General features: G+C 35.5%; 1 protein-coding gene and 1 long non-coding RNA gene across 2 annotated transcripts in view; both read left to right on the forward strand.

Annotated features, from left to right (window-relative positions):
- The first annotated feature begins 872 nt into the window (after positions 1–872).
- si (sucrase-isomaltase) overlaps positions 873–23,094 on the forward strand; it is a 52,453-nt gene continuing 30,231 nt past the window's right edge. Inside the window, exons 1-23 of the mRNA XM_082182847.1 lie at positions 873–1,058; positions 1,984–2,107; positions 3,375–3,466; positions 3,549–3,669; positions 4,860–4,969; positions 5,058–5,212; positions 6,757–6,928; positions 7,666–7,765; positions 8,001–8,113; positions 9,532–9,657; positions 10,234–10,365; positions 10,530–10,646; positions 12,413–12,526; positions 13,137–13,221; positions 13,335–13,452; positions 14,493–14,664; positions 17,215–17,331; positions 17,780–17,934; positions 18,127–18,211; positions 20,224–20,280; positions 21,043–21,167; positions 22,018–22,106; positions 22,975–23,024. Of these exons, the coding sequence (XP_082038973.1) occupies positions 1,984–2,107; positions 3,375–3,466; positions 3,549–3,669; positions 4,860–4,969; positions 5,058–5,212; positions 6,757–6,928; positions 7,666–7,765; positions 8,001–8,113; positions 9,532–9,657; positions 10,234–10,365; positions 10,530–10,646; positions 12,413–12,526; positions 13,137–13,221; positions 13,335–13,452; positions 14,493–14,664; positions 17,215–17,331; positions 17,780–17,934; positions 18,127–18,211; positions 20,224–20,280; positions 21,043–21,167; positions 22,018–22,106; positions 22,975–23,024 (2,529 nt within the window). The 5' untranslated portion in view covers positions 873–1,058. The remainder of the gene's footprint in view (positions 1,059–1,983; positions 2,108–3,374; positions 3,467–3,548; positions 3,670–4,859; positions 4,970–5,057; positions 5,213–6,756; positions 6,929–7,665; positions 7,766–8,000; positions 8,114–9,531; positions 9,658–10,233; positions 10,366–10,529; positions 10,647–12,412; positions 12,527–13,136; positions 13,222–13,334; positions 13,453–14,492; positions 14,665–17,214; positions 17,332–17,779; positions 17,935–18,126; positions 18,212–20,223; positions 20,281–21,042; positions 21,168–22,017; positions 22,107–22,974; positions 23,025–23,094) is intronic.
- LOC309508661 lies at positions 14,674–16,917 on the forward strand. Its single transcript, XR_014209651.1, has 2 exons — positions 14,674–15,851; positions 16,785–16,917. It is a non-coding gene; the product is annotated as an uncharacterized lncRNA (long non-coding RNA).

Here is a 23,094-nt window from a genome sequence, read left to right on the forward strand (position 1 = left end):
ACACAATAGACTCTACGGGTCAGGTTAAGCAGAGTCTGTCACACAATGCTTTTCTGTAGAACTGATGACCCATGGTCTGAAATAGTAGGTAAACAAGGGGATGTGATTTTGGCGACTATATCTATCTATATATCTGTCTGTCTGTCTGTCTGTCTGTCTGTCTATCTATCAAAAAACAGTCAGGCAACAAGTAACAAGATTTTTTTTTTTTTCCATGCACGTCTCATCTCTTTCAGCTCAAAGGTCAATCCTCAGATCATAAAACAATCCAACTTAATAAAGCCTTAAAGAAGCCCATGAACGCCACATGTAATTGCTTCATTAAAATATACTTATTAGTCTGAGAATAATTGTATGTCTCTAAGCTCTCATTCAACACATCACTGAAAGGAAATCACACATTTCGAGCTTAAATCTGAATGTCTCATGAAGCCAGTATTGTCTAATTGCTTCTTTGAAGCAGTTTGAAAGAGTTCATGTAATATTTTTGGAACGGAAAATATCTTGCAAAATGATTTTTATTCAACACAGATGTGGTGCTAAAGACTTTCCGTAACAGCTCGTTCATTTGACAGCTAAATTCAGCATGGGGGTTTGTAAAATGTACTGATAAACAATACTATAATGATAAAGTACCCATTAATATCATTTCAGGTGAATGAGATAACATAAACATCATCAATAAAGAAGAAATGTTTACATGTTTACATTATGTAAGCATTTTAGTAAATGCTTACATAAACTAACAGCACAATGCGAGGAACAAATGGTTAAACCATTGTCTGTGAATGATTCCTGAATGGATACAAATACACTTTGTCTCAAGGGGCACTACTTTATAACCACGACCTTTGGTAGAGACCCATCATGCAAAACAAATCATGGTTGTAAAGCTGTAAAACACAAACACACCCACCCACGATTTTAATTTAATTATTTTGCAACATAAAGTAGGCATTCCAGCTCTGCTCTTCTTTAGTGTGCTCCGACTTCAACTGCACACAAGACTGGAAAAGAAGGAATTAACAACAGTGAATTTCCAACTAACAATAGTGAAGGTAAATAGAATATATTTAAATGAAAGAATTTGTAAAAATTTATTGAAATGTAATATATATATATATATTCAATGTATAATACATTATCATCTGATATAAGACGTCCATGTATAAATTCAGCTGAAATACATAGCTGTCAAAAGATGATTTTTGTTATCTTGACTTTTATGACGCTTCATATGCCATTTACTGCATGTACAAATGTTCAGTTGTTTAGCTAGACAAGAATCCTTTCCAAAAATGTTATCTTGATAGGATTGTTTCAACCCACAAGCTGCTGTGAAAATGAAAAAAAAAAACGATCAATTCAACTTTGAAGTACTGAAATTAAATCGAGACTGTTTGATCCATAAGAACAATTAGGTCGCTATTCTTTTTTGTCATGTGAATCGATTCAAGTCAACAATATTTTTTTAAATACTGAAAAATTGGGTGTTTTGTTGAAAAAGACTGAGTTGGGTTCAAATAAAAGATGGAAGACAATACAGAGTGTAGATGGTACAGTAACAGATTGTTACTGATGCAGCATGCAGTTTCTCTTTTTGAACAAAACAAAGCAGAAATAGAGAAGAAACATGCTAAACACCATTTGGACAACATTAACAGACTTAATGCAGAATTGGCAGAAAAGACAGTGTGTGTGTTCCAAATGTTTCTGAATGTTTTGTCCTGTTATTGTTGGATGTTTCACATCTTTAACCCTTTCATGTACAAGAATACATCTCAAAAAGCAGTAACTTTAAACTTAGTGACGAAGAAACAAAATATGGCAAAAGTGAAAAACCTTTTGAATATTATTCTCTGCATTTCATACACAGACTCAAGGACATGTACTGCGTATGTCAAAGACGTGCAGGAAGATGAATTACTGGATGCTGTTTGATTATACTTTGTATGTGTGTGTGTGTGTGTGTGTGTTAATCAGATGGGAAAGCGGCACTTCTCAGGGTTGGAGGTGACCCTGATGGTGTTGTTTTCATTGGTGCTGGTGGTCGCTGTCGCATTGGTCGTTGTACTGGCCACTGGGGAACCAGGGGTGATGAGAGAAGGTAGGTGATGAGATGCCAGTATTATCTCTTTGAATGACGACATGCAGAGACACAAGCACACATGTATAAACTATGCATGGATTTTTTTAATTTTTTTTAAGTTCTATTATTACAAAATAAATAACCAATATGATCTCCCTCTTTACAAGTTGAATATTTCATTCAATGTAGTACTGTGATGTTTGACAGAGATATTAGACACAAATTATTACCTCAAAAAAGCATTGTGGACTGAGGGCTAACATATTGTCGAGTGGGACTGCAGCTCTTGAGGAGTAGTTTATTAACGACAAAAAACTGCGCCCACTTCGTCAAGGACAGTGAGAAATGTGCGTCTGTTCCACTAAAAAAAATAAAATAAATATGTCCACCCTGATTGTTATCAAGGACACCCAGCAGTGAGAAAACCAAAAGCAGAGACAGTATACAGAGACATTGGTGAATGGCTCACATGGGGACGAGGGCTCAAGCACGCACAGACAGGGTTATTATGACAGCTGTCACTCTCAATTTCAATTTACCGCCCTGATGTTGGTCAAGTGGTTTATATTTAAAGGGAACAAATTGAGCCTCGGACAGATGGATGAGTGGGGGGAGTCTCTATGGTTTCATGCATATGACCTTGTTTTAGGGGTACAGGGTACTGATGGAGATCAGGTTACAAAAGCAATATATACAGTATACACATTTTTGGAAAACATCACATGTAGCAGGTAATTTAGATAAATGTGGTGTTTGGTTTATGATTATATCAGATTGCATACTGGTCAATGATTACAAAATAACATCTGTTGGGTTATATACTATGTACGTTTGAAAAATTATGACCTTGTAAATGTATGTTGTATGGCAATAAGCCAGAGTTTGGTTACTAGTGATTTTGCAACAGTTACGTTTTAAGGATATGTATGTATGTATGTATGTATATATATATATATATATATATATATATAATAAAAAAATAAAAAAAACGTATTAGGCATCACAGCTGCTTTTGACAATGAGTAATGTTTTTTGAGCAGCTAATCGGCATATAAGAATGATCATGTGACACTGAAGCATCATGTGACACTGAAGACTAAAGTATGATGAGTATAGTGATGCTGAAAATTCAGCTTTGCATCACAGGAATAAATGACATTTTAAAATAAATTCCAATAGAAAACAGTTATTTTAAATTGTAATAATATTGCACGATATTACTGTTTTCATTGTATGTTGCTTAAAATCTGTTAAAGTATATCATGATGGTTATTTGCTATTTCAGATTCAGGTTCAGGATCAGACATTGTCCCGGAATGTCCCAAAATTCCAGATGGAGAGAGAGTGGACTGTTTTCCAGATGGCGGTGCTTCCCAGGTAAACTGAAGTGGACATGGCCTACTACATTCCGTAAAAACTTCCAGCATTCTTTTCTGAATCTTCCTGTGTGTCCTTACAGCAAAAATGTTCAGACAGAGCATGCTGTTGGAGCCCCCTGAATGAGACAAACGTCCCCTGGTGCTTCTTCTCCAAAAACCACGGCTACAGCGTGGTCAGTGAAAGCAAGCCTGACAGCACACGTGAGTTCAGCCTGAAACGAGACGTTGCTGTGATAAAACATTATGACATGTATCATTGGGTTTAAGATAAGTCTTCCTAATACCTCTTTTGTCACGAGCCAATTACACAGAGAATGTTTATAAATTGGGAGTGGTGTGGAATAGTGGATGTCACCATGAGATATCACCATCGTACCCTTGATCAAGGTTATATCAGGTGGAACAGTCTCTTTTTATTATTCTTTAATTGCCGATATCGTGTGAATCAAATTCCACTAACCCTGGTCTTGTGGTGATAAATAAAGATTATTGAGATATTTCAAGGCTTAAAAGAAGGCTTTTTTTATTTATTTTTTATTTTTTTTATTAGCAGTGTTTGCTTACCATGACTTTTGATCATAATATGGGTTTAAGATAAACTTGTAAACATTTGTACTATGGACATAAGTGATACCTCATTTAAAATTCCATTGAATGAAGGACTTGAGCCACACATCTTACATTTCCTTCAGAAAATACACAAACATACTCACAGATTTTTTTCTTTTTTCTTTTTTCAAATTGTAAAAAAATAAATAAAATAATAATGCTCACTGTTAGTTCATGTTAGTTAATACATTAACTAATGCTAACAAATGAGACCTTACATCCACAAAACCACGACATTTTTGAGACGTATATGTCATCTGGAAGCTGAACAAATAAGCTTTCCATTGATGTATGGTTTGTTAGGATAGGACAATATTTGGCCGATATAAAACTATTTGAAAATCTGGAATCTGAGGGTGCCAAAAATCTAAACATTGAGAAAATCGCCTTTAAAGTTGTCCATTTATATTCGCGATTGTGCTCCATTCACTCACAAAAATAAATGTTTTTTATATTTACGGTAGGATATTTACAAAATATCTTCATGGAACATGATCTTTACTTAATATCCTAATGATTGTTGGCATAAAAGAAAAATCGATACTTTTGACCCATACAATGTATTTTTGGCTATTGCCACAAATATACCCGTGCAACTTATGGCTGTTTTTTGTGATCCAGGGTCACAAGTGTTATCGGAAATATTATTTCAGTTTTTCTACTTCAAAATTGTAATGGTTTAATGTGTTTCTTTCCCAGTTTCTTTATAAAAAAATAATAAAAAACAATCAGTGTGAAGCAGACAATTCACCAAGACCTCTTTGGAAAATGTTTTGCTGTAGATATTGAGGCCAAGCTGACAAGAATGGACGCTCCATCTCTATTTGGAGCTGATATTAAAGAGTTGACCTTCTACGCTGAAATGCAGACAGAAAACCGCTTTCGATTTAAGGTCTGTTTACCAACTGACACAAATAGCCACGACATCATGTCAGTGTAAACATGTTTATAATGACGTGCAATGTTCTCTTTGTTACCAGATCACTGATTCAAAGCAAAACAGGTATGAGGTTCCTCACGAGCATGTGCAGAATCTCCCTTCCAGTCCTCCCACCGGCACCCTAAAATACAGAATGGAGCTGATCCATAAGCCCTTTGGACTGAAAGTTTGGAGAACATCTCCCGAAAAACTCCTGTAAGTGGCGTCCACTTGGGAGCTTTTTGTCTTTTCTCTTCCTTTTCACAGATGGATTATATGTTGACTCTTTGTGAGCTCAGTGCATCGTTAACAATACAGCATAGAATCATTTTAAATTGTTTCTTTGACTATATAAAGAGCAATCACAATAACACCAAAAAAGACAGAAATTAGAAGCATGAATAGAATGAGGGAATCCGAATAGGTCTGAAAGAAGCCTGAAGCAATGCAAACAAGCTTTTTGTAAAGGAGCTGGTCTTCGTCTCGCTGTCTACATGCTCTAGATGGAAATTGTTTTGTTTCCTTTTGTTATTGTCTGCCGTCATCTGTGCGGTTTTTTTTGTACACTGTTGAAAATGAAAGGCAGGGAAATGGCCAGTTCTGATTCCTAGTTCTTACACATGTTCAAGTCGAATTTGATTGTTTGATTGTATCAGGCCAGCTTTATGGATGTTGCATCTGTCACTTAAGTAATGTATATTCAGTTTGGGGGCCTTTTTAAAACAGAACTCATTCATATTAAATGAGAGAGCATAGCAGAAGCAGCAAGGCATGGGCGAACTTTTAGTGCACACTGTATACTAAAACTGAGTGAGAATGCCATTTAAACTTTGTTGTCAATATATTTCTGCAGTACAGATATGCAATATATGATGCTTAAGTAATTTAAACATTTAAAAATTAAAGTTTACAAAAAAAGTGTATTAGTTTTCAAACTGACAACCATTTTATAATTTAACATTTATCGAAGGACATTATCAGTGTAGCAAGCTAGACATCCATTACAAAGCTACATTTCTGTTTTACGCTGTGAAAGCTCAATCTGTGACCGCTGTTGCAATGCTCAAACACTGCAGATGCAATATGTGTGAAACAGACTTTATACATACATCAAATGATCCAAATTAGATGCTTCTTTCTTTATTAAAACTTTCAATAGCAGGATTGCCCATTGAGAAATGGACCTTATTTCCAAAGAATAGGCAACAAAAGCCACATTTCCCTTTACGTGACCATTTTCTTGTTGTCTGTATGCATGTTGCAAAACAATAAATGGATCGGTAATCTTTTATCTCCTGAACTGTATTACTTTAAAGCCTAACAATAATGGCTTTAATCATAGAAATGCATGGTTCATATAGAGGTTTCAGCATATATTGGTATTTCATAAGAAGTGTAGTTGCGTAATATGCTGATTACCTTATCTTTTTAGTAATATTATTTTTAAAACTCCAAGTAGAAGTTTAGATAAGAAGATGTGTTTGTCACAGAAAGATTCTTAGCAGTCAGTTTAGATTTGGTTTTGGGAATAGGCAGACATTTTCCTTACGTTACAGAAGATGATCCTTCCGATCCTATCAGTCGATAGTTGTGTTTTCATGTGGTTTGGACGTGCATTTTCAGTGTTTTCAGACCCCTCTTGATGACATGCTGGAAGGGTGAAACTGTACACATGTTAGTTAAGGGTTTCATGACATTCACCCACAAAATGAATTATAAACTTACTATTTACAACATTTCTAAACCTCTTGCTCCATCAGGTTTGACACAACCCTTGGGCCGCTGGTTTTTGCTGATCAGTACCTTCAGCTCTCAGCTAAACTCCCCTCTCACAATATTTATGGACTTGGAGAGCATGTCCATCAGACCTTCCGCCATGACACCAACTGGAGGACCTGGCCTATCTTCACAAGAGATGCTTTTCCCAATGGCGTGAGTCACAACATTTTCACTATTCCAAACCAGTATGACTTACTTTCTTCACTGGAATACAACGTTTTAGGCAAGTTTTTGAGGGATATCCTGGCCATTCTGGAATGAAGGATTAAGGATGTCAAGCTTCAAAAAGGATGCAAACGCATCATAAAATAATCATAGAAGTAGTTAATACACATCATGCAACATATTCCAAATATTCTGAAGTCAAATGACTGAAATACAATTTTTATTGTTCACTGATAATTGCTGCAATCGGATCAGTGAGTCATCGTTGAATGTAAGAAATGAATCAGTCTGAACAACATAGCTATTTTTCCGAGATCTAGGGCGGATATCAAGATTTTCAGTGAATTACAACTTAAAATTATTGCATGATATCAGAGGACTTAAAATATATTGAATAAGTTATATATTGTGTTCCAGAGAAGAAATGACTAAATGATGGTAGAATTGTCGTTTTTTCGGTTAACTTTACCTTTAATTAGCTATTTATAACTAATCTTACTCATATAAATTACTTTTGTTGGAATAACCCAATGTAATCAGGTTCATTTTGTCATATTAACATGAATAAAACAATTAATTTAAATATTTAACATGAAGCACATTGTTTAGGTTACTTAACAAAACTTCTGTGTGGGATTAGCTCTGGCATTTGTGTTCAAGACAATGTCATAAATGTTTTATGACACATTTGCCATGACAAACATTAATGCCTTTTCCTACCCCAGGGCACACACAACCTGTACGGACACTACCCCTATTTCACATGTCTGGAAGATGACAGTGGCCAATCCATTGGAGTTTTCCTCATGAACAGCAATGCTATGGGTAAACAGTCGTTTTATTTTGTCATTGCCATTGTTTTTTTTTGTTTTTTTTTGCATTCCCAGTCACAAACATGAGCTTTGCCGTGGGCTAAAGTCATAATCTTTAACAAAATGATTTGTAATGTCTGTGCACAGCATATATAGTGCGTCTTGATGTGCTTGTGTGTTTGGAATGGCTGCTTTTGCTTAAGGTTAGCAAATTAGGGTAATTTAATTTTTTTAATGTCTGTGTGCAGAGGTGACTATCCAGCCTGCTCCGGCTGTAACCTTCCGAACTATTGGAGGAGTTTTGGACTTCTACATCCTGGTTGGAGACACACCGGAGGCAGTGGTGGGCGAGTTCACGAAGGTGAGCGTTGCTGTCGCATATAAATAGAAACACTAACAACACTTGTTGACAAAATTGTCTGCATTTTAGAAATGCTTTTACGTGTTAGATAGAGACATGGCGAGGTGGGCAGTACACACTACACATGGAAGTATGTGGGAAACCCGAGTCCGATCTGAAAGCAAAAAAGAGAAAGTTGTAAAACTTTATTTTGATAGTCCACTTAAACATTCTACTAACTATAAGTAACATTGGTCCCCTAAAAGACACTGACTTAGAAATCTTGCAAGTACAACTTATTCTACTAAGCCTAACCCTAACTTAACTGTCTAATACTCTAATCAGAGTTAGTTGAGATGTAGTTGCAAAGTTATTTATAGTTAGTTAAATGTCTAAAGTTTCTTATCAAAATAAAGTGTGACAAAAAAAAAGCTACAAATATGTTTTAAACATTTCATATTGTAACAGAGTCAGAAGTTGAATGCATCAAATCTTGTATAATAATACATTTTATAGATTGTTTATTCATTCATATTTATGAATTGTTATATATTTTTACTGTGGAAATATTTTAAACAAAATACTAAAATGTATTATGCAAAAATACTGATTGGTCAGTTATAGTATTCTGCAGTCAATTATTTATTTATTTACTTTTTGTAAAATGACAGCTTAACCACTATAATATAAATCATAAACATTATAAAAACATATTATGAATATTTATTTTCTATTAAATTTACAACTTTGCCAGGTCATGAGTTTGTAAATGAGAAGTGGTTCTCAAACAGTTTACATGGATAAATAAAGGTTAAATAAATAAATAAATAAATAAATAAATAAATAAAACAAAAAAATGTATTACACAATTTTCTGGAATACTTGATTCTGATTGGTCATTTGCAGAATTCTGCCATCAAATGTTTTTGTACAGTATATAACCATTAAATGTTGTGTTATTAATTACACATATTATTAAATGCAAAGATAAAACACTAATGACATATACATAAAGCAATATTATAATTTGTTGTCCTCCCTATTTCTCCACACTCTCTGATATATAGCTGATATATAAAAAATATATATATATATATATATATATTTTTGTTTCAGCTAGCTATTTACTTTGTAGTACTCAATCTGAAATAAAAATGGATAAGACCTATATTCATATATATATATATATATATATATATATATATATATATATATATATATATATATATATATATATACATACATACATACATACACTTGTACAACTTTGACAGGGTGATCAGGAGAACGCCATAAATTCTTACCAAAACTTCATCCCTGCTAATTGATGTCATCTCGTGCTGAAGGTTGAAGTAAAATCATATATGCCCAGATGAACCTTTGGCCTGAGGGAGTCCTGTGATGTCCAGCGTGTTTAACATTGCTTTATGTGTCTCCAGCTGATTGGCAGGCCTTTCATCCCTCCATACTGGTCTCTGGGCTTCCAGATCTCTCGCTGGGACTACGGCAGCCTGGACAATGTGAAGACAGTCGTGGAGAGGAACCGACAGGCCGGCCTTCCGTATGTAAGTGCCAGGAACAGAAGGAGGGGTCCTCACTTTGTTCTACAAAATTTGATTCCATCCTGCACTTCAAAGCCACGATCGGAAGCACGGAACAAAGCTTTATTAATAATAACTTCACATATGTGAATTTCACCTGTATACGCAGTTAGAAACGTTTAGCACCTTATGGTAGGGTTTTAATTGCCGAAAGATGTATTGAAGCTCAATGTTTGATGTGATTCGAACAAAGAGGGCATTAGCATGTCAGGATATTGCATCTCCGTCTGATTAGCATGAGCAAATTACTGGCTGGAGAATCTCACCATCTGCTGATGTTCGATGGAAGTCAAGCCTTCAAAAATCAAAACTGACAACAGTGAATGGACAATGTTGGCATGCAAAAGAAAGGCATAAAGGATTAGTTATGGACAAGACTTCAGCGAGAATAGCCTGATACAAATATTAACATTAACAACCTATTTAACTTCCATGATTTGATGCTGAAGTGAAACAGGATGTTCAATGAGAGAAGAAAACTTTGATTTTAAGGGACTCAACGCCAAACCATTATTTATGTCCACATGTTTTGTGTTTCAGGACGCCCAGATCACTGATATTGACTACATGGAGAACAAAAAGATCTTCACCTACGATATGGATACCTTTAAGGATTTGCCTCAGTTTGCTGACTACATGCATGATAAAGGGCAGAAATACATCATCATACTGGTGAGCCATTGCTATCGAAGTTATATTTATGCTAAGGTTTAGAGTTTTATAGGTTGGCAAGTTATTTCAGATTCTGGACAGTAGGCAATAGCAAGTTTTGAGTCATATATTTCAGTGTTTTCAGTGTTTTTTTTTAGAGTGTTTAAAAGTACCCTTTTTGGTAGGATCCTGCTGTGTCCACAAGTTCAAGGATAAATGGACCCTATGAAACACTTGACAGGGGACATGCTGCTAAAGTTTGGGTCACTGAATCAGATGGTGAAACACCTTTACTAGGAGAGGTAAGATCCTCCAAAGATACTCCTGATCGTGGTATATTTTGTTGCTTAATTGTTACTAGGGTTGGAATTGGAATTGGAAAACCGGCTCTTATTTATAAAACTTACTGAACTGAATGGTTTTCACAATGTTTTGTTTTAGTAATTGTTGTTGGACATCTGCATTTTTACGCTAATGGGAACAGATAACATACAGCGTAACCAGAGTAGCCTGGTCTGGGACAAATTTTTGGTGTATTGGTTAAAAAAAGTGTAATTAAAATATATATGTTTTCTATACAAAAAATAAAGAAATATATATATATTTCATATATATATATCATGACCATGCATGAATTAGAAACTCGTTCCCACAAATTAAGAATTTGTTCTCTTGTTTTAGTACAATTCACAATTTTTACTGTAAATATATCATATAATTCATTTTAGAATAATTTCTAAAGGATCATGTGAAGTAATGATGCTGAAAATTCAGCTTTGCATCACAGGAATAAATGACATTTTAAATTATATTCAAATAAAAAAAAGTTATTTTTAATTGTAATAATGTTTCACAATTGACTGATTTGACTGTATTTTTAATCAAATAAATGCAGCCTTGATGAGCTTTAGAGACTTCTATATATATTCTTTCTCTCTATATATTAAGTATAATCATTAACTGTTTACGTTACAGTTTTGTGGTGGAGGATTGTACTACAGCACTTTCTCAAAATAACTAAAAGCCTGTAATCATCAAGTTGAATGCGGGGCCGTTTACACAACACTGTTTTCAACTAAAAACTGAAAACTTTTTATGTGTTTTAGTCGTTCATTTACACAACAATGGCGTTTTGGGGGACTGAAAATCATTATTGTCTCTGTGTAACTGTAAACTACAAAAGTTTGAATTTGTAAAACGTTGACGTCATGCGCATGTTTTATTACGTGTTTAGTCTATAGGCACATAGTTTTTCTTTACAAAGTGACATCGCCAACAACATTTTTAATCCGTGTGAACGGAAATCATTTGGACAACATTGCCGTTTGTACGCGATAAACATAAAGGAAAAACGTACCTTCCACCTTTTAACCCATTAATTTTCCAATTCTATTTTAAGAAACGATTATATTGTATTTACTGACAGTTTAAGAATTAAACTTGTGATGTCATGTAAAACTGTAAAAACAAAATTGAACCTTGTAAAAATTAGAATAGGTATTTATAAAGAAGTAGAATAAGTAAAGAGACATCGAGAAAATGAAGGACATTTGGAGTTGCCATGTGATACCCATGAGAGAGGCCATTAATTTAACATTTGTAACCTTGAGTTAGATCATTTATTAACCACCCCTCAAGGCAACAAGACACATATCACATGGCAATATCACTTGTGATTATTTAGCCGGTTAGGCAGAGGCAGATGCTAATTGCTTTTTTATAGTTTTATTTCAGGTCAATGTGTGCATTGATTTTACATTAGAGTTTAATATCACACTTTCATGCACCTCAGAGCCATGTGAGATGAGGAAAAGAAAAGAACACAAGAGGAAATGGAAACGCCCGTGGCTTAAAAACATAAAGACATAAATAAAATGAAAGCGGCAGTGCTAAGTGTCATCTGTGAAAGATTGTGATGTTTGTGATTGAATCTCATAAAACAAGAGAATTTTACCCAAATAATAAAAAGAAATAGTATATAGGCTACTTTTAATAAATGCATATTTATTTATTTACTCTATAATGACAGTTAAGCATATTTCCTCCTCCCCTCTCTCTCATGTCACAGGTCTGGCCGGGGGAAACTGTGTTTCCTGACTACACAAACGAGGCTTGCATTGATTGGTGGGTTGATGAAATTTCACGATTCCACAAAGAAGTCAAGCATGATGCTCTCTGGATTGTAAGTAACCCACAGAGATCATTACCCGTGGCCAAATATTGAACTTGATCATTTTACGACTTGGTAGAAAGGTCATGAAAGGTCATGAAAAATGTTCTGATTCCTATCTCCAACTTCCTACAGTCTCCGAATCAATATGATATGTCACTGACTCAATATGTATTAATCATGATATTCGAACACAGCAAAGCTCTATAAACATCGCTGTAGGATTTTAAACTCCATCTGATCTATACAGAACAGTATAAACTGCAAAAGCTTTAAAGTCAACATGATATAAAAAATTCCAATTAATGTTTATTTGTATAGCGCTTTTTTCTGGACATATTGTTTCAAAGCAGCTTTACAGAAAATGCATTTTTTTAAATATTTAAATCTAGAAACTTTACACCATCCAATCAATTCCTGGTTGATAAAATCAAGTTCTGGCCATCTTGTTTTTTTTGTTTTTTTTTCACGAAATATTCTGACTTGCATTCTGAAAGTAAAATGGTTCCGAATGCCATTTCATGTTGACTTTAAAGCCTCCCTAAAGGGTGATGCTTTAATCTCGAGATAATTTGCTGCCTGAATTAGGGAGCGCTGAACTAATTGCTGTTTTATTTCTAAGGACATGAATGAGGTGGCCAATTTTGTGAAGGGAGGCATTAAAGGCTGCTCTGAAAACAAACTCAACTATCCTCCATTCACCCCACGTGAGTCTGAAATGCATCTACCGTTAGATTTATTCATAGCAGATGCATATCAGCTAAGCATTTCCTCACCATCTGTAAACATCCGTACTCTTTATTTCCATTCGGCTCTAAAGATGTCCTTGATGACCTGATGTACAGTAAGACCTTATGTATGGATGCTAAACAGAAATGGGGGAACCACTATGATGTCCACAGTCTCTATGGGTACTCTATGGTCTTGGCCACTGAGAAGTAAGTTTTGTTTTTTCCACACTCTATATGCTAATAAGCAACTTTAATTGAGAGAGTTGGACCCTAAACTAAAGTGTTACCAAAATTACTTTAACCATCTATTGCACAATGTTGCCTCTCTATAACAAACTAATTTTCTTAATTTTGCAAGCATGTTTTTAAAGTTGGAAATAAGATGCAGGGACTTTCTTGATCATACACCCTTGATGTCATTTTAAGATTTTTTTTTTTTTTTTTTTTTTTGGCATGAGACATTGTGGAGGATGCATATTTTTTGCTCTGGAGAACTGGCTTCAGAAATATGATAAAAAAAATGTTTGCGAGTAAACATTTTAAAACTGCTGGAGTCATATAAATTATTTGTGCATTTTGGGGAATTGCTTAAATGTGTTTGTTCTCTTAAAAATTGTGTGACAGTGGAATAGATATGAATTCTGTGGATATGGATGCAATGAATGCTGATGCTATAGAGAATATCAGAGTTATGCAATATTGTTGTTATTTGTTATTGTATTATCCATTGGTAAATATCTTTACCTACAATTTTAGTATTTACTTTACATTTAAATGACAAAGTTAAATGATAATAAAGGAATAATAATTGTTGTGTTTTTCAGCAAAAAGTTTTGAAATGATTTATTTGATGAATGTAGGACAGCACACGACAGCTCTGAGTCAGCAGTAGTGACTCAAGCATCACACATGACTCAGTGTTTTACTGTCATATGGCAGGATGTTTTCCTCAAAGGGGGGTGAAGAGAGTTGAGTTGTAACATGCTTGCTCCTTTTATTTTCAGCAGGAAATCTGTTTTACTCATCTTGTAATTTCTACATCATTGATTTGTTCCACTCTCGTTCCTTTACGCCTCCTCTCTCATTCAGCTTAACTCCCACTTAACTCCTGCTTGTATGTCTTTTCATCTCTTATGGTTTCCTGGGCCACCCTACTTGGCGTTGTGTCTTTTAAATGCCCTCCTTTATGTCTTTTTATTCTGGTGCCAACACTCCCTTTAGCTCTAAAATTGTGTTTTTGCTTCCAGGGCGGCGAAAGCAGTGTTTGGGAACAGCCGTTCCATGGTCTTTACCCGCTCTTCCTTCCCCGGGGTGGGCAAATACGCTGGGCACTGGTTGGGCGACAACGGTGCCAACTGGAATGACATTAAGTGGGCCATACCAGGCATGCTGGAGTTTAACCTTTTCGGAATCCCTTACGTAAGTGGTTTCATTCAGTTTATGTGTCCAAATAAAATGACTTTTCAAATATGGGTAATCGATTGTAGACACCAGTCTTTCTTCAAAACGCAACAGCCCCACTGAGAGACATGGAAAGCATTTAGAAAAAGCTTTTGGTTTTGATTATGTTTCCATGAAACGCAATGAGAAATTGAATGGGCGTTTGGACTCAGTGTTCAGGTTGAATTGAGTTAACATTGACTGGCTGACTCAACAGTCAGATCCAATGAATTCATCATTGGACAGACGATGTAAACATCTCTTGTTATTGCTGCGTTTAAAAGCAGGCCTTGCACAATATTATCTGATCACCAAACGTACTGTGATTTGTACTTTGAGGTAAATCGTTTTTTAAACCTCTTATTTTATTATCATTATAACAGTATATAACTGTCCCATATTGGCCAGAGTTTTATATTTCATAGCTTGTGAGTTCTCAAATAAAATGCAGTATATTACAGTATTGCATTCTTATTTAATTATCTACATTGTCTCAGATGTTTCTCAACAAATTCCAACTAAACTAAACTTGGTTACTAAAATTAGCCATAAATGACATACAGTAAGATTGTAAAGTATAGAGTATAATCTGAGTTGCTAATAGCTTTTAAAGCTGAAAAATTTACATGGAGAGCATCTCAGATCAGTTGGGCTTGATAAGAAATATTTGATCAAATACTGAGATTTCTCATTTTTGATTTCAGACTTTGGTGCCCTTGCAAATCTGAGCACAGTTGTTAAGATATCTTGTGAAGAATCATGAGTCTTTTTCTCAGTAGAAACATCTAAGAAATAGGAGACTTCAGCAAAACTCTCCACTTAATCTCAACTGAGATCGAATTTTTCTTTCAAAGATCAGGAGATATTTTGCATGCATGTGAACACAAATAAACCGGAGAAAACGTGATTGAAGTGATGATTCCTATTCAAAATATTGAATGTTATGAATAATTTTGCACTCCTGGCATAAATTAAGAAATTAATGTTACTGCAAACCAGATTTATCATAAACAGTGGTCAAAATATTGAAGTCTTAAATCTTTCTAATGATGCTCAGTTTGTCTAGATCAAGTAAGAGTGTGATGTTTTAACGGGTAGTGAATGTTGAACAACAATAATATCGTTTAACAAAAAAAAAACAAAAAAACATCTGTGATCTTGAAGGGGTTAAGTCAAGTCAAGTCAAGTCAAGTTTATTTGTATAGCGCTTTTCACAATACAGATCGTATCAAAGCAGCTTCACAGTATTAAATTAAAATAATACAACAAAGTTTGTTTCAAGAGGAATTTATTGATTGATAAAATTAAATTAAATATCCCCAAAATATCCCCAACTGAGCAAGCCAAAGGCAGCAGTGGCAAGGAACCGAAAAACTCCATCAAGTGACCTAATGGTGTCCTAAAACTCCATCAGGTGACCTAATGGAGAAAAAAAACCTTGGGAGAACCCAGGCTCAGTCGGGGGCCAGTTCTCCTCTGGCATTTATGAGCTAGAGGCCGGATTGTAGTTTGATCTGTAGGATTATATGAATGCCTGGCTGAAGAGATGCGACTTTAATCTAGTTTTAAACTGGGAGAGCGAGTCTGAGCAACGAACAGTATCAGGAAGACTATTCCAGAGTTTTGGAGCCAAATGTGAAAATGCTCTCCCTCCTTTGGTGGTTCTGGATATCCTAGGTATGACCAAAAGCCTTGAATTTAGTGATCTTAAAGAGCGCGATGGATTATAGGGCGATAGAAGATCCGTTAAATAGACTGGAGCTAAGCCGTTTAGGGCTTTATAAGTCAGTAGCAATACCTTGTAATTAATACGGAACTTTATAGGTAACCAATGCAGTGATGATAAAATCGGTGTTATATGATCATATTTTCTTGATCTCGTAAGAACTCTAGCGGCGGCATTTTGGACTAACTGTAGCTTGTTTATTGAGGATGCAGGACAACCAGCTAATAAAGCATTACAGTAATCCAGTCTCGAGGTCATGAATGCATGAACTAACTTTTCTGCATCAGAAACTGATAGCATATTACGTAGCTTAGCAATGTTTCTAAGGTGGAAAAAGGCTGTTTTTGTAACATAAGTTACAGTATAAGTTAAGTTAAGTAACTTATTTTAAGGATCTGCCTCTCTGAAAAGTCCATAAGCCAGTCAAAAATAAACACAAATAAGTCACCAATTTTATAATAATATCTAAAGTTGACTATCTGAAAAAAATAAATAAAAAATAAATATTATTTTTAAATTTCGATTGAGATTCACAAATGAGACAACTTGGTTTTGGAATGAGTTCATATTTGAGGCTTTTAATTGCAGACTTCAGTATTTTGGCAACAATTAGCTAATTTTTGTGGTCTTTTCTTATACTCTAGAGAGACGTTTAAGAGTTGACTGGTGTATTTTCCATAAAATAAAATAAAAATACCTTAAATTCTCAATTTAATCACCTCGCTGTTCTGGAGAAACAGAGTTCTCATTGTGATTTTTTCCTCCTCTGGAGAGATAATGAATCTCATGATTTTATTCGGCAGAATGGAGCGGACATCTGTGGGTTCTTCGACAACTCAACAGAGGAGCTTTGCAGACGTTGGATGCAAGTCGGCGCGTTCTACCCCTTCAGCCGTAACCACAACGCACAAGGTTACAGTGTACGTCCCGACCTCCAAATACCAACAAACATTCAGTCTAAGTGTACAAAGCGTCTTCCTCTTCTAACATCTCTGCTATGTGTTACTAGCCCAACGGCAATGCTCGGAATTACAAACGTGTCCTCTCTCTTTAAATGCTATTTGTAGAAGATTTATTTCTCTAATCATCATTGTGAGATTGGCGTGAGAGAAGCAATCAGACCTCCGGAGCGAGAGTTTGAGAGGGCAAATGAGGATGAATGGAAAATGATATTCTTGGTGAAATTAGATGAATAAGATTTGACCTTTTAGTCAGAGAGTAATCATTCCTCGGCTGTCTCCGGGACCGATGGCTCTCCACCATGATGAACATATTATCAGTAGCCACAGTAAAATCCATTTACCTCTCGGTCTCTCTTTGCTCTTCAGCTTGCTCTCCATGACTAGTTTGATGTCCCTTTTCTAACAGGACCAGGACCCTGCAGCATACGGCCTTGACTCCCTCTTGGTGAACTCCTCCAGGCATTACCTTAACATCCGATACAACCTTCTGCCGTACCTCTACACGTTGTTCTACAAGGCCAACGTTAATGGAGAGACCGTAGTGCGTCCCTTGATGCATGAGTGAGTTCGTAAGCATGTGCAAACAGTGTCATCCTCAACAACAAACATTTGTTTTGTGTTTATTAACTTTATGTATGTATGTATGTATGTATGTGTGTATGTGTGTATGTATGTATGTAAAGTTGTATTAACCAGTCAGCATCCAGGAACAAACTACAAACTGCTTTATAAGATAGTTTTGTCGCTTTGCAGGTTCTATTCCGACAGTGAAACCTGGGCGGTGCACAAGCAGTTCTTGTGGGGAGCACACCTTCTCATCACACCTGTGTTGGATCCTGTGAGTGAACACACACACGCACACACACACACACACACACACAAACACACACACACACACACACACACACACACACACACACACACACACACACACACACACACACACACACACACACACACACACACACACACACACACACACACTCACTGTGTTGTATGACTTCCTGTGTGCACATGCAGATGACCTCCTCTGGGACAAATGCGAGGAAGATGGGACTTTTTTCTCACTCTTTTCATTTCCATCTCCTCCTTTTCTCTCTTTCTAATGAGTTCGTCGACCTCATTATGAAGAAATTAGAACTGAATATAGATTGCGGCCATGTGAAAATGGGTGATGAATTGTTTGAACAGGCTTCGTGAATTTTATCAAGAATATGACTGAAACCCTTCATGTTCAAAGAGCTTCCCACGAGAACATTGCAAAAGGCCCGTTTTGAGAAAGTTTGATGCGCATACGTCAAGAGACGAGAGTGTTGGGTTTATTTAAAATCTTTAGGGAGTGCATGTGATGTAAACACTTGCAAAATCCATATGCATCAGATGCATGAAAATGATAATTACTGGACCATGTGGTCTGAAAAAAAAAGTTGTTAGGTGCTAAAACAAGTTGCAAGGAAGAAAAACTGCTGTTGTTTTTCATCTCGCAAGCATTAATTTAATGACACCCGACATCTAACTTGCAGATCAGTTGAACTTTGATCTTCTCAACATGGGTTTTGACTAGGGAAATCTATTCCCACCTTCAGAGATTTTGTCATCTTAGCCATCTTTTTTAAGTGCTCAGATGTTCTCGCTCATCTTCGCTCTCAATTAAAGAGTCAAGAATGTTGGTGAGCTTCAAAGAGGGAGAAGCCACCGCTGTGTGGGGGTCAGGACTGCTCTGGCTCTCAAATGTAAAAAAAAAATATAAATCATAAAAACAATAATATATAAAGGATATATAATAACTATATCTAATAATAATTGCTATTAAAATGATAAATATGTATATAAAATTCCGCTTTGCATCACATGAATAAATTACATTTGAAAATATATTGCATAATATTTCACAAAATTTGTTTTTGCCATCACAGGAATAAATTACATTTTAAACTATATTCAAATAGAACTGTTATTTTAAATTGCAATCATATCTCACAGTATTACTGTTTTTACTGTATTTTTGGTCAAATAAATGCAGCCTTGGGGAGCAGAAGAGACTAATTTCAAAAACATAAAACAATCTTACAGTCCAAAATTTTATTTATTTATCTATCTATCTATCTATCTATCTATCTATCTATCTATCTATCTATCTATCTATCTATCTATCTATCTATCTATCTATCTATCTATCTATCTATTTATTTATTTATTCGTTTGTTTGTTTGTTTATTTGCTTGCTTGTGTGTTTGAGTTGTTTTGTAGTTATCCCTAGGGTTTAGGATTAAGTTAAAAAGGACTAAATAAAATAAAATTCAATTTCCATGGACCTTCTGCTGATTAGTTTAGTTACTAACTGTAGGCTGTTTATGTTTCCCAAGTGTTTACATTTACAGTGGTGTCAAACGTGGCTCAGGTTAATCATTATCTGGAGTATCTCTCGTTTTAAGAAACACTGTCCCTGTCTTAAAGTCACCCAGTTCCTCAGTTCAGATTGCTTTCAGCTTCATATGAATATATTAGAGTGCCACCATCAGAAATGTACAGTTGGGTTTCCCTTAGGCACAGGCATGAATCATCTTGTCTTTTGGTTCGTTTGCTGCTCCTCTTTCTGTCAGCTTCTTACTCTCCAAAATCTCACTTGTATTCTCTCTTTCTGAAGCTTGAAAAACCATGACAGGAGGACCAAATCTCTCTCTCTCTCTCTCTCAAAAAAAAAAACACCATCCCTGAGGGCCTGCCCATTAGTTTAATGAATCATGCTCATTATTAAATCATTAAAATAATTTCTGTCATTATGTTCAACATGCACATATGCTTTCACACGTCTTTATGTCTTTAACACGGCTGGTTCTTCTGTTATAGGGTGTTACAACTGTGGAGGCCTATATCCCAGATGCCATCTGGTATGACTTTGAGACGGTAAGACCATCATCAAAATTGTACATGTTTGTGTGAATTATTCCAGTAAAATCTGTGCTTGAAACTTCCTCTAGAGGTTTTTGTTTGAGAGTGTGGTTAGTGCTCTATCCAGATAAACTACCAGCGATCAGATCACTGATAGGATTGGTCCATTGCGTCAATGTGTTGTGCGTCCCAGAACGGGTCGATTACATAAGTCGTGATTGGCAAAGCAGGTCTTAAATGACCCTGGCAGAGGAAGAGAAAGTTTGATGGAGAGGAGCTACACGGAGAATCTGATTGGATCTAAAATTACTTATGGATAGAGCGGAGACTCAATGTCTGTCTCGGCATTGACCTAGTCGCACAGTCAGAGAGATGGGGTGAGGGGTCTTGTGCAAGAGATGGGGAACTCAGCCAGTATGAGACGAATTAACAATGAAAACCATACTGAAAATCAGCATGTTAAGCTCAGTTTCTGCTGTAATATTATAGTGATTACAGTTATTGTTATTACTGTAACATCACTAATGAATTAATGTGGGGTTTCAGATTATCTTTGTCTTTTTATGAAAGTGATGGTGAATACCAAGTTATCTATAAACTATGACTCTGATCCTAAATCTAATTTGCTGATTCTAAATAAATCTGTTTTAATTGATACCTGAAATTAATACATATATCTTGATGTAATTTAAAATGTATTACTTTTGTATACACATTATATTTCATATTATATATACTGTATATATTTACAGTGTAATGTTTTGATTTGTTTTTTAGGAGACAAAGATTACAGAACGCAAAATGAAAGTTAACATGCACCTGCCCGAAGATAAACTCGGTTTACACCTGAGAGGTGGAGCCATTCTGCCTGTTCAAAGACCAGATGTCACTACCACATACAGGTAAAGACGGGTACCAAAAAAAAAAAAAAAAAAAATACATCTAGACTTTACCTGAAAATACATATAGCATTAAATGGCAAAAAAACAAAACAAAAAAAAACTCATATTAAACCACTGTAACTAAACTCTATCCATGAAAATACAGCCAATTGACTTTCAGTCTTTTAGCCCCGCCCGCTTCCATCAAACACATCTGGTGCCCAGTACAATAGTGTCCATGTTTTGTACATTTACCATACACAACAATAATATTCTTTGAGTTACCTTAGCATGTGAATATGATCATCATTTTGCACTGTTGTAACATGATTCACAACATCACCATAATATGATTAACAGTACAATGTTTAAAATACATACAAATATTTAGATGTTTGTTTGTTTGTTTGTTTGTTTGTGCCTTCAAACATTTGTCTTTCATATTTTTCCTCTCAGAGGTAGTTCTGTGTTTTCATTCATCTCATTCTTGTTCATATGCAAGGCCTGAGTTTCCATTAAACATTAGGGGAAATTGTTTGAATTTCTCTCAATAGCTTTTTATTTTATAGTGCTTTTATTTCCCTCTGAATATATTACACCTTCAACAATAGACATGGAAATGTTCTTTATTCCTCAAAGTATCTTTTGGGGTGTGCTTGCACAAAAAATAGGGGTGACACGAATGCCTCACAAATACAAGGTGCAGTACAACTTATTTAAAATTCATCCCGCTTTGCTGTACGGTGTCTGTGACATGTTATTCACAAACAAGAATCCCATCTGAACTTCAAAGGATCCGTTTTCTATCTGCTTTTCAGTTTCTGGTAAAAAAGTTGTACGTTTGTGTGATGAAAGTTATGTGTTCCCTCAGCCGACGTCATCCCATGGGACTGATCATCGCTCTCGATGACAACCAGGCTGCGTCAGGCGAGCTATTTTGGGATGACGGAGACTCTCGAGGTATTTTTGAGGGACTTGCTATTAATTAGAAGTTGTTGTTTTTTTCTCTCTGACAGTTCACTGTCAGAAACAAAAATCTACCTTACAGAGGGCTCAATAATACGGATGATTTTCTGCAAGCCAGGTTAAGCCAGAATTTCAGATTTGTACTTATACTTCCAAGGTTTTCACTTAAAAAATATGTTATTCTTAGCTACATTTTTTCTTTATCAGAACAAAATGTATTTATATTTCATTAAAAGTTGGATTTTTACTTCGCAAGGACATCTATAATTTAACCCCATGGCAAATATAAATTCATACAGTAAACACACATTTTGCTTGGATTCATCCAAAGCTTGTACGTTCGAGAAAACCTTCTCGGTTACCTTGGTTTTTACATTATCAGAATTTGCAACATCCAAATGTTCAATAAATTAACAGTGCGGAGAAAAACAAATGTTAGAGTTTGCAAGGCATAAAAAGACATGAATATGAGCAACAAACTTAAGATGTAGTGAAAAAGCAACAGTGGCCTAAAACGAATTCAAATTGATCACAGGTTTATCCTTATTGTTGAGCCCTATAATAATCTTTTGTTTAAGCTAAATTATTAGATCTACGCTAATGTTTAAAAAAAAAAAAACGTTTGTATGAGGGGTGGTGGTGGCGCAATGGATAAGACACATGCCTTTGGTGTGAGAGACCCGGGTTCGAATCCACTGTGAGACACCAATGTGTCCCTGAGCAAGACACTTAACCCCTAGTTGCTCCAGAGGCGTGCGACCTCTGACATATATAGCAATTGTAAGTCGCTTTGTATAAAAGCGTCAGCTAAATGAATAAATGTAAATGTAAATGTATGACTCTCATCACTTCTCTTTCTTAGATACTGTTTCATCCGGCTCCCACATTCACTACCAGTTTTCAGTGAATGAAGTACGTCATCCTACTGTCACTTTTTGTTGTTGTTGTTCTTTTAGATGGCATTATAGTGTACAGTATGTCC

Source organism: Leuciscus leuciscus (genome assembly GCF_965113295.1).
Source record: "Leuciscus leuciscus genome assembly, chromosome: 10".
In the NCBI taxonomy this organism is placed as follows: Eukaryota; Metazoa; Chordata; class Actinopteri; order Cypriniformes; family Leuciscidae; genus Leuciscus; species Leuciscus leuciscus.